Genomic DNA, 12124 nt, shown 5'->3' on the forward strand with positions numbered 1-12124 from the left:
CAGCGCCTACCTTTTTGTGTGTGGGGGGAGGAGCACTGTGAAGGAATGACCATCCTCACGATTCTTTACGGTTTCGTTAGTGTTGTAAGAATGACCAGTATCACGGATGACTGATGACAACTGTGGGATCTTTATCACACAGACACCATTTGACCCATTTTCTAAACCTACGTCACATAGTCCCTTTTACATTATCCTCCACCATCGCCTCCAAAAGAAGGTAGGCCATAGTATTTTGTTGAATACTGTGGACCATTTATTTCAACAAACTCAAACTTTATACAAAGCAGGGTTTTATACAAAACCCTGACAGGCTGATCACAAGCTCTGTCCAGTTCGCAAAGTTTTTCCTTTCCAAGAGAGCATCTCTGCCGTGGTCTGTGCTCAGTTATAACTTACACCAAGAAAGCCCAGCTAAGTAAATCAACGTACAAATTTTCACATATCTAAACCACATTTTGCATCTTAGGAAAAGTACTCTGGAAGCATCATGGCTTATGTGTTAGGAGGCTAATGGCAGTTCAGAGCAGGAATGACCAAAAGGAAATAAATCGTATTTACAGTCATCTTACTTTACTAAAAAAAAAGACAATTAGTTGTTATTCTAAAATTACGTCTTTTGATTAAACTGTCAACACATGAAACATTACAGCATGCTTATCGGTTGAAGTCTGTGCGTTGTAAGAACACGATCTCCCACATTCTTATAAAAACTAAAACACACTTTTCTTATTCGTGGACATTACTAGTTTTATTGACACAAAAATTTACATAATCCAGTATTATCTTTTGACTTTGCCCATGGAGAAACTTGGAATTAAATTTACCATTCATTTTTATAAGCTATAAGGGTATAGTTCTTTCTCCCACTCCACAACTAACTTTAATTGTCCTGTTTTACATGTGTTTGACAACTGTAAATCACTTCAAAAGTTTTTTGGAAGTTTTAATATAAATCATAACTGAAAATGACTAACCCTGGCTGAAGCATAAACAGATGTCTGATTAATGTGCTAACCAACCACATCCAATTTACATTATCAATCCTAGAGGACAATAGAATTCTCTGGTCATGATTTTCAATGCAGAGTATTCATACGGATTTTCAGATTGTTGGAAACTAATAAAACATTAACGCATAAAATACACACACACATACTCTCTCACACCTGTTGCAGAAATTATAGTTACTTTCCCTAAATGCATCCAAACACATAAACAAGATTTTGAAGACCACCGTTATTTCTTACTTTCAAGAAGAAATATTTACAAGGACTTGAAGACTCATGTAAGTGACTACCTAAATACCAAACAAATTGAGAGAATGCAGGTCAAACATGGCTGAGCTCCACTCAGCTCAAATTAGACGAGTCTGAACTACAAAGCTGTTTTCTGAACATGTGGGTTTCTGCAGAATGTGATACGATTTGCTGAGCACCATAGTAATCTTTTAAGACACTAATCAAAAATATGGTCCTATATTTTAAAAATCCCAGAAGTGGCTTTAGGACAACAGAAGCACCTCAGCCACTAAAGTAAGATTTTATTGTAAGTAAAATTACTTGCACAGCAAATCCTTTAACAGTTCAGCAACCAATAAGTAGAAAATATGCTTAAAAATGTACTGCTTTTCCCGATTATTCCATTGGATCCTTCATCTGTAGTTAAACTACATAAAAATAGTTGTCATAAAACTTTTGACTCCATGATATGCTTCTTATGAAAGAACACCGGTATAAGCCAAGCATGATGATCTTGGACCAGCACACAGTAGGTACTTCTATTTGCTGGTGGGGGTTCCTTTTGAGTAGTGTCTAGGAATGGGGCATGTTTCAATAAGACTTTACAGCCTGGCATAGTAACGATGCCAACACATTCAGTTCTCCTGAAATCAATCCAAGAAAGAGATGATGAGAGATAAAGATATACTACAAATATATAGGTCTAAAGCTGGCACATTCACCCAATAAACTAAAAGAGCCCTTACTAACCTAGATTGAACACATCAGCAAATACTAATGTAATATTGAAGTGCATATAGTCAGATAAATATTATGTATAACCACATTTAATATTTATATATGGTACTAAACCCCCAAAAGATTAGTCTTATGAGAGCATAATTTAAAAGCACATTCCTCATTGCTTCTTACAGTTAAATACAGGCTTTCCTATGGAAGTAAATAGAATATTAGGATAATATATTTTTCCTAATGTCTAAAATGGGCATCAAATTTCTAAACAGAAGGAAATGGCCTCAGCCAAAGAACCACGTATTAGATATTCATACTGGTCTAAGAAAACTAAATTAATAAATTAGCGTGAATAAATTAAGAGTGCACATTCAGAACAGAATTGTAGCTTTTGGTCAGCAACATGTGAACCAAAGGCAAAAATCTGCCACAATTAAGGCAGGTTTGTTTGTTTTTTAATATGTACAGTACAATGTTTTCTTTTTCTCCCCAAGTTCATTTAGTATTTACTTTGATGGTATTTAAAGTGCATTGCCAAGCTAAAATACAAGCTTCCTAATTTAAAAAAATAGATGTCATAGAAAGTCTCTCTTGCTTTAGAGTCTTCCTATACTTATTAATGGCATTTTCTTTTTGTCTTCACACACTTAGTATAAGAGATTACTGCAACAATCATATGACTTTGGACACAAGGCATGATGTCTGTCAGGGTGATAGCCGTTGTAAGGAATCGCTTTCTTCTTCTGCTGGAGTCAATTTGAGTGTTGGCAATTTCCGGGGAGGAAGCTGAGGGCTTTGGCGAAGATTGTCATCCATCTGTGGAAAGTACAAAAGGTACACTGACTAAGTGCTGCGGCACTGCTTATGTGGACTACGGCCTCCCCATCCAAACGGTAGCCTAGAGCAGTACAGAACCATATGTCTCTAGGACTGCCAGAGAAACCTTCTTCTTGCAGATAATCTCTCAAGAATTCTAAATGTCATACCTCAAATACCAGCTGACTCAGTATATGCATAAAAGCAATATGGCTCATCCTTGATACCTTCACAAAATTACAGTTATTCCACAAAATGAATAGTCTGCTGAAATCAACTACAGCATGACTTAATTTAAGAGACCTTCTACTTCTGCTTATACTAAGCTCCACAGTTTACAAAGTTTGTTGACATACAATACCTCATTTGATCTTCCCAACATCATTGTGAAGGGGAAAAAAATGCAGATACAATCACTCCCTATTTTACAGATTAGCAAAATGAAGCTCCAAATGGTTAAGGAATTTGCATTCAGTTGCAAAGCTGAATTAGAGCTGAAATTTGAACCCAGGTCTTATCCCAGCACTATTATTCTTTCAGCTATACCTCATTGCCTCAATGGAAATTCCTTGTACTCCACTCAAAAAGACCAGCTCTTTCAGACTAAGAGTATTTAGATCAAGGGAAGCTAGGAAGAGACCAAAGAGACCAAAACAAGGATACATTCTTTAGCCCTAATTCAGAGGCATTCCAAACACTGGATCAGTTCTAAGTCAGCTCCAGTAGAGAAAGAAATTAATACGGAGCAGATTGAGACGATGCCGGGGTTTCGGACTTGCACTAAGGAGTACGTTAGCATTCCTGAAAGCACTAGCAGGCGCATTATTTAGAACTGAGTCAGATATTAGAAAACTACCTTTAACCAGAGCATCCTGCAAACAGAGCAAAATACTCAGGTCCCAGTACTGAGCTCACTATCAGTTTAACTTCGTAAAAGACTTGAAAGCAGCTGCCATCACAGTCCCAAAACCAACGGAATATAACATCTTTTTACCCACATGATATGCATGTTTTTTAGAGTTTTAAATATGTGCAGAATAAAACTTGCCCTTATCTTCTCAAGATGCTCTCCTATAAAGCAGAGTGGAAATGTTTCAGCAGAGGCATTTCCTCTGCTGTAGGAAAGGGAAGAGAATGGAAACTATATTGGCCGGCCTTCATCTAGCAGATAAGTGTCTAAACCAGTCTGTGCCTAAAATAGTCTGAGTATTCTTTCCATTATCCACACTTAACACTCAATATATTTCCTCTCATGAGATTTAATGGGTTGGACAAAAAATTAAAACAAACCAGGCTTTTATCCAGTTTACCCAAACTTTAATAATAGACTCTTAAAATTTTACTGCTCAGTTTTACTTACTTCTCGAGTTCTAACAACACATGCAATACAATAAAAAGGAACAGAACAGTCATTCCAGAGTGGCAGCTACAGACCTAGCTACTAGTACTACTGGTAATAGACACATAATCTCATTCATGAGTCAGATGGCTGATTAACTGCGCAGCCCACGCTGGAGTGCAATTGCTAGGGTTTAAATAACCTCTCAAACTCTTGTCACTTGAATGACCTTGTGTAGGTGACATAAGCTACTCTCAAAGCTTCAGTGTCCTCATCTGTAAAACGGGGATGACAGAGAACCTGTGCTCAGAGAGCTGTTGTGAGGATTAAATGAGATAACTCATAGAAAGGTCAGACAACACAGTGCCTCCTACTGCTAGTCGGTGCTATTAGGCTGCATGGCCCCACTAGTTTGTGAAAGAATTAAGCATTAAAAGCAAGTTTACCAGACACTTGGGGAAAAATGAGTAACTCTCTATTTTTCCAAGCAGACTCACCCTTAGAATTTCCATTGTTGGCTCTCCCCTACCCGGTTACTCAACAGCTCTCTCACCAAATGAACACCCCCAAAATGGCGAAATACACACAATGATAAAAAATTGTGGACAACATTTAGAAAAGAGAAAGATAAGAATAAGAAAATACAAAACCGTTCATGTGGAAGAAAGAACAAGATGTCATAATACAACTAACAAGAAAGGATAAGCGCAGATGATTCCAATCCCAAGAAATGTTAACCTTTAGAGACAGAAGCAGACAAGCAAGCAAGGATTGTTTCTGTCTTCCTTTTTTTTTTTTTTAAGCCAGGCTTTTGGGTCTCCTAACTTGAAAAATACTAATTGTGTGGTAAAAGTAAACCCAATGGCATTATCAGATCTTTCCCCAGAACAATCGGGCTACTTCGGGCTTCAAAATACTCTATTATACTACACAACTTTAGTAAATGCATATTTAAAAAGCTTTCTGAAAAAAAATTAACTCTTTAAAAAAAGAAAAATTAAGAGGGTAAAGTTAATTCATAACCCAAATTACAATATTAATAACAGAAAGGAAAATACTAAATTACTATTAAAAAAATGATTGAAGTAAACTTGACCTTTTCAATCAAGTTGGATTCCTTATTTACAAGTTGTGTGAGTTTCTGCAGATTTGCATCTACCGTTTCTTGTCCAGCGGGAGAGATGCCTAGGAAGCCAGGGACAGAAATCAGAAAGACAGGAAATTTTGAAAGTCTTTTAAAGCTGTTTAGATTAAAAGAATTTTGAGTTATCCACCCTCCTACGTGGACCACCCTCCCCCCCAAAAAAAGGCAAAGAGGAAAACTATTCTGGGTTCAAAGACAAACTTAGGTGGGAAAGTAAGGCTTCAAAACCTAACCATAAACAAAAGGACTAACTTTGTCCACAAAGTAGACCCTGTTGGCCAAGTGTGATGCAACTCGCCAAAGTAATTAGTAAGAGCACGACAGTCCTCATTTCCTTCTCAAGTTTAAGTTGTGCCATTCCCCCACCCATTCCAAATAGGTCTTTAGTGACAACCATTTGGATAGCTTTCTAAGGCAGCCACTCCCAAACAGGTATCCAACTGGGGTACAAAGTATTTGGAGGGACTTTTAAAAATAGATTCCTGGGATCCATCCCTAAGCAATTCTAATTTGGTAAATCTGGTACATGACCCAAGATTTTGTATTTGTCCTGCAGAAAGGTTTGCCAACCACTGCTCCAAAGTAACAAGGTTAGACGTTACTTAATTTCATGACTCTCAAACTGTTAATACTAACTCCTCCCTATATACAAAACTCATAACCGCCCATAAAAAATAAACTGTCACTCAGCCAGCTTCCTTATAACTCTTATTTCTTAAAAGGACAACTTCTGCCAACTCTCCCAATACAAATTTAGTACCCCAATCACTTAACCACAAGGCCTCACATTCCCAATGAATCATATCCTAAATGACAGGTGCCCTCTGTTTACTATACCTCCAGTCTGATGCAATCAGTTTTCAAGTAGTGGAATCATGGAGGTGTACCTCACCAAAATCAATCTGCTACTGATTTCTGTTCACGCAGGAAAATGCTAGAAGCAACATTTAAAGTAATTGCCCATTTGCATTACGAATAATGCTATCTTAATAAATACCTCAATAAATACCTGTGGTTTAATCTTTTTGAAGAAAATGACCCACTTCAGAGGGGTAATATTTAAAGAAGCACATGAAGCAAGAAATGTATAAAACCCAAAAGAAGAGACAAAAAAGCAAATATTCATTTCTCTATTTAAATAAGAACTAAAATATGGGAATAAAAATAAAGTTGGAAAAATGCAACTTTTTGAAGTGCTATAAACCAGCATTTAAAGAAAATACACAAACTTCTTCAGTAAGTAGTCAATCTTGCTTATACATCCTTAGGAACTAGGTAAATACTACTCTGTACAAAGATTAGCTAAGAGGAGCCAGCTTACCTCCAAGACTGAGCCTAAAATAACTGTTGAGGATGTCATCACAAAAGCGACACAGGTTGGAGAGCTGTTTCAAATGTTCTTGTAACTGAACTTTGGGGAAGCGTACTTTATAAAGAGGTGCAAGAAAACCAAACACATAGGCATCCAAGGTAGAAGGCCTAAAAATAAATCCAGCATTTTTTTAAAAAGCACATAAGAAAATATTAACTTGGCATTATTTAAAAAATCCCCAAATGTATTATTAGTCAATTCTTAAGTAAACAATATAGTCTTTTTAAAGGTTTACTACCCATTTTAGCTTATAAGATGCGGCAACTAGGATTTTACTCAGTAGTTTTTTTAATACTCTTAATAATTTACTTTATTTAGAAGAAAATGCAGTTGTAAATTAAAGATTCATTTTTACTCACAAGTGTTACGTAGGGACTGGAGACAGGGTGGGAATAGTCTTAGATGTTCTCACCTCACATATGCAGTCCATTAAGTCAATGTTAGATTATCAGCAACAGAAAGTTTCCCATAATAAAAATCCATTAAATATTTTTTAAGTGAAAGGCTCACTGGGGGAGGGAGAAGACCAGGGGACTTGCTTGAAATAACCTCTCACTGAAAATATACACAGAAAACATCAAAATGACTTTTAAGGGAATGCACTCACGTATCTCCAAAGAAAAACTGAGATGTCCCCAATCTGTTTGACAGAAGATTTAGGCACTCCTTGGCATCTCTGTATATCTAATAAGGATGACATTACATCTCAGAGGTAGGAAAGCTGCTCTGGAAGTCCTTTTTAGGCAGGTAACTAGAGATAAGTTCACCTCCACTCCCTCTCCTTCCCTTCCTCGGGAGGGCCCCGGCTCTGACAGCAACCATGGCCGTACCTGTGCTTCCACTTCTCGGAGGTGGTAGAGGGGAGGCTGTCCTCTGGTCAGGAGAATCCTAGTCAGCGCTCCCTTAGACATTCTTCCAGGAAGGATCAGACTCAAGGGAAAAGGAATGCGGGAAGCAAACCATGGCTTTGTCACAGAAAAGTAATTCTCACTCTCAACCCAGAATGTATGAAGCTACAAAAGAAGAGAAAAAAACACTACAAGGATGTTCTTTTATTAAAAGAAAGATCACTCAATTGATGTGCAAGTTTCTCATACATCTCTTTGTATAAAGTGAATTCATACAAATTTTCCAGTTAGAAAGACTTAAGGATTAAACAAGATTTTAAATGTGAAGTTTTTTTATTACTATATCCCAGGCACCCAGCTTACACAGTAGGTGCTCAATAAATATTTGCTGAATGAATGGATTACAGTTCACCCAATTCTATACATGGAGCAAAAAACTTTTCCACAAAGACTTCTGATATCCAAATGACATTGTATTTCACTTTATCGTTTCACACATTAGTAGAATGTCTAACAGAATCCAGTTTCATGGAAAAATGAAAGAATCAAGGTTAATGCATAAATGAAATTTCCTCTCTTAAGCCTTTTTTATCATTTTTCTTTTAAATAGACTAAGTACATTTTCAGTAGATCATTAAAATATTGTAATATTCACTAATGCTCACCACTGCAGGAAGAAGCTTTTCTTCAAGGAGAGCAATGTAAGCCAGTGTATCTGCCCCTTGTTTTGCTGAGAGTTCATAATCAGCATTATATTTCTAGTTAAAAAAAATAAAAAACAAAAAAAACCCTCAGAAGTCAAGAGCATCCCAGAACAGTGAAGCAAAATTATGATTCCTATTTATTCTTCAACAATAGCAAACATGATATCAAAAGGGAGAAAATACAAATATAGTGACATATGTTGGTTAATGAAAATAAAGTTCTTAGCACAGCATCATGCACACAGTAAAGTCTATAATTGTTACTATTTTTTATTCACTCATTACTATTTCATTAATTGTTAATGACCAGTTTAGTACAAATTTATTAAATAAAGATTATTATTATTATTGATAACAATAAGGAAAAAGTTCTAATTGGTTGCATTTTTCCCCAAGAAAAAAGGGAGAAAACCTTCCAACTGTCTACTGGCTTGGCAAAAAAGAATTTTTGAAAAAATCTGCAAACCCTACAATTTTTTTTTTTTAAGCAACATGCAGTGATCAACAATTTACTTCTTCAAAAGGAATCACCCACCTGTTTTCTTAAAAAGTTTAGTATTTTTGCCGGTTGAGAAACAATGTTGTCTTCAGTTGTCAAAATTGGTATATCTCCTATAATCAAAAAACAGTTTACATACAAACATTTCTATTTCCTCTTAAAAGATTCCAATACTCTTAAAAAAAAACTCTACCAATTGCACATTGGAGGGGAGAAATGAATAAGTTTATCTTAGTTTTCTGCAATTTCACAAAGAGCAGTGCCAAAGAACATTTACATTTCTCATAATTTCCACTGATTTGGCTTGCACTTTGAGTATTATTCAGAGTGATACAACCATAAACTACACACAGCCAAGGTCATGGTAAAAAGAAACTAAAATCCCAAGGCGATATGTCTCATAGCTTTAAAAGGGGAAGGGGGGCCTTAAAGAGGGCAGAAGGGGTGTTTACACTGTACCTCTTGAACCTCTCCAGGTGTTATCTATGACATTGACTTTCAAGGGTGCACCAGAAAACTTGGCGTAAGCCTGAAACAGAGTTTGCAATAAAATATTTTAGACTGAGTACGTAATGCAAATCTGCAGAGCTGCTTTACTTCACAGACCGGTTCCCCGAAGACAGAAATACCTGACAAGGGGGCGCGTCCTTTCTCCGATTTCTAGCCGGGGGAGCACGCGCGCCACTACCCGGCTTTCGGGAACCTCATTACCAAAATGATCGGGGGGAGGGGTGGGGCGGTGGGGATGCAGAGCAGGGCGCGCTCCCTCGCTCGCGCGTCCCCTGCTTCGGACTTTCACTCCACCGCCCAGATACCTTTGCAAGGCTGAGAATAATAATTAGAACCCAAGCGCAGAAGCGATGGGTCTCCCGCTACGCCTTGGTGGGGTCACAGGCCAGGTTGTAACTCATCAACTGCGGAGAGCACAGTGCGGTGCAGCAAGCAGCGCCACGGCTGGCCTCCGCCGGGCATGGAACCCTCTTACAAGCCGTCGGTACCCGGCCCAGCCAACCTCGCGCCTCTGGCCCCTCCCCTTCTTTCCCGCCCCTGGCCCAAGAGGCGGCCTCACCATTACCACCAAGGACTCGCTGTGAACCGATGGGAGCCCCCAGCCCCCTCCCCAGCAACTGAGCTCCAAGGGGGCCGCCATCTTGACAGGGCTAACATTTGTTATCCCGGAAGTACTTTTGCCGCCTAATTTCCGGCAGGTGGAAATGAGGGGCGGGGCGAGGGAAGGGTAGGGTGGGTGCCTTAGGATTCTGGAGAGATACCTGAAAGATCGATGGTGAATTAAAAGCATGCTTAGAATAAGTTTGACCTAGGGGTTAGGAGTCCTGGGCCTTAAGTCACACCCACAAGTCAGTCCTTAAACATTTATTGGATGTTTAATGTATTCCAAACCCTTTGAACCTTATTATCCTGGGCCTAAACTAAACTGTTTGTATAATAGGTAAGACAGTTTATTCACGAGATCATTGTGTTTAAAATTATGACATAGGGGAAACAAATTTGGCATACAGTAGGCATTTAATAATTGTTCAACTTCTTCCCCATATGTGGGGTTGGCCAAAAAGTTCATTTACATTTTTTCCACACAATGGCTCTAGAAGTGCCTAGTTGTCTTTAACTTCATTCTAAACAATGTCATTAGATTGTATTGCAACAGCTGTCATATCAGCATGCATTTTAAAAAAAACCAAAATTGGTGAATTTTTGTGCAGCCATTTTAACATTGAAGATGGAAGAAGATACACATTTCAGCATATTATGAGTTATTATTTCAAGAAATGTAAAAACACAACTGAAACATAAGAAAAGATGTGTTCAGTGTTTGGAGAAGGTGCTATGACTGACTGAACATGCCAAAAGTGGTTTGTGAAGTTTCTTGGTACTGTTGACATTTTGACCAAAAAATTCTTTGCTGCGGGGCTGCCTTATGCATTGGAAGATGTTTAGCAGCATCCCTGGGCTCTACAGACTAGAAGCCAATAGTGGGACATAGCCAACATCCTCAAAATATGCAAATCAATAAAGTTATTGGTGAAAACAGAAAATATGTCTTTATTTTACAGAAAAAACTGAATGGACTTTTAAGGCCAACCCAATACTTGGCCTTTGCCTCTTTGCACTCTTAATATCATCCTCATGTTAACTGCCCCACCCTCCTTGAAAGTAACCCTATTCCTGGAATTTGACAGGTGAATTCTGCCTTCCTTTGGTATGAAATATGTTTCTTCCCTACCACTGCTCTCTCAAAAATGAGCTTAACTGTCACTTTCCCTGGGATGATTTTACAAAGTTAGGAACTTCTAGGTTTATGCAGTCCCTTGTGCATACTTGAATTGTAGCTTCTATCCCTAGACACAGATCTTTTGCCTTTCATTACAGGAAGCTCTTTGAAGACAGGACGTGGCCAGCTTCATAGAAGTGAGACCCGTGCGGTCACCTGGGGCCATGTGCTTAAAAGGGCCCACACTTGCTGTTATCATCTTGAAATTCTTGAGAATTTTGAAAAAGAGGCTCTGCATTTTTATTTTCAAATGGGCCCTGCAAATCACAAAGCCAGTTGTGTCTGTGGGTCTAATAGGAATGAACTCAATGTTTCTTGAACATCAAATTGACAATTTCTCAGAAAAACTGTTAAAAAGCAGGCCTTGGAAATGCTATGATCCTAACATGCTTACTGGGTCCTGGAGTAAGGACTTAGGTGCTGTGTCTTTTTTCTAAAAGGCACAGTAGTCTTTCTGGAGTACCCTCCCAGTCATTCCTCTGAGTTTTTTTCTTTCCCCTGCCCAGCTGAGACAGATGAGTTCCCTTAAACACTTGAAAGCTCAAGAGAAACCTCTGCAAATGTTCATAAAGTTACAATTCAACATCAAAAAAAAATTGTTAGGCACTCCCTTACTGTTTACATACCCATCTAAGTTACATTGCCAATCTGCTAAAACCTTTTGTCATGGTTCAAAGGCAAGAGATCTCAGAAATAGGAGGGGGAAATATGTCAAAGGTGGGAATCCATTAATAATGCTCTATAGTTGGAAAATGTTTAATATATTTATTATTAAAATGAAATATGAAAACGTTTATTGAGGCTACTGTGTTCAAGACACTGTAAGGCTCTGGGAGAATACAGAGATACATAAAATGTGAATTCTATCCTCAGGAGTTTGAGTCTACGAAGGAGACTTACAACCAGGTGAAACAAGTCAGATTGTCATGAGTAAAGTTAGAGTTATAAATAAAATTCCGTGGAATCGCAGAGCAAGAATATGGCCTTCTCTGTGGGATTTAGTGAAGGCTATCTGTTCAGTTTTCAGTAAACAGAAGGTAATTCAACTTTCAGATTCAAATAATGGGACCCCCCCACCTCTTTTCAGGATTAAAATTCCAAGCTATAAAACTCTGAGTCCATATACCATGATCAGATGC

General features: G+C 38.1%; 1 protein-coding gene across 5 annotated transcripts; it reads right to left on the minus strand.

Moving 5' to 3' along the window:
• Positions 1-742: 742 nt before the first annotated feature.
• On the minus strand, positions 743-9859 carry MTX3 (metaxin 3). 5 transcript variants are annotated; one of them, XR_008529550.1, is made up of 10 exons: positions 9765-9859; positions 9155-9224; positions 8732-8808; positions 8158-8250; positions 7475-7657; positions 7252-7328; positions 6594-6751; positions 5225-5313; positions 2621-2789; positions 743-1885 (listed from the first exon to the last, which is right to left on the minus strand). XR_008529550.1 is itself a non-coding variant. In XM_054578535.1 (9 exons), the coding sequence occupies exons 1-9, from the start codon at positions 9843-9845 to the stop codon at positions 2679-2681; spliced, it is 939 nt and encodes a 312-aa protein (XP_054434510.1). In that variant the 5' UTR covers positions 9846-9859; the 3' UTR covers positions 743-2678. The 5 variants fall into 5 exon arrangements, 3 of the variants coding, with proteins under 3 accessions (XP_054434510.1, XP_054434513.1, XP_054434511.1); XR_008529551.1 differs by lacking the exon at positions 743-1885 and adding an exon at positions 6110-6206 and having other exon boundaries at positions 2752-2789; XM_054578535.1 differs by having other exon boundaries at positions 743-2789.
• Positions 9860-12124: the final 2265 nt, after the last annotated feature.

This window comes from Pteronotus mesoamericanus, unplaced genomic scaffold (genome assembly GCF_021234165.1).
Source record: "Pteronotus mesoamericanus isolate MK-2021 breed Mesoamerican mustached bat unplaced genomic scaffold, CSHL_Meso_final contig_50, whole genome shotgun sequence".
NCBI lineage: Eukaryota > Metazoa > Chordata > Mammalia > Chiroptera > Mormoopidae > Pteronotus > Pteronotus mesoamericanus.

Coding starts and splice junctions, on each gene's coding strand:
- MTX3 (XM_054578535.1), bottom strand. CDS start 9,845: ATGGCGGCCCCCTTGGAGCTCAGTTGCTGGGGAGGGGGCTGGGGGCTC. Junction 7,658..8,157: donor AAAAGCTTCTTCCTGCAGTG/GTGAGCATTAGT, acceptor CTTCTTTTGTAG/CTTCATACATTCTGGGTTGA. Junction 7,329..7,474: donor TCCGAGAAGTGGAAGCACAG/GTACGGCCATGG, acceptor CATCCTTATTAG/ATATACAGAGATGCCAAGGA.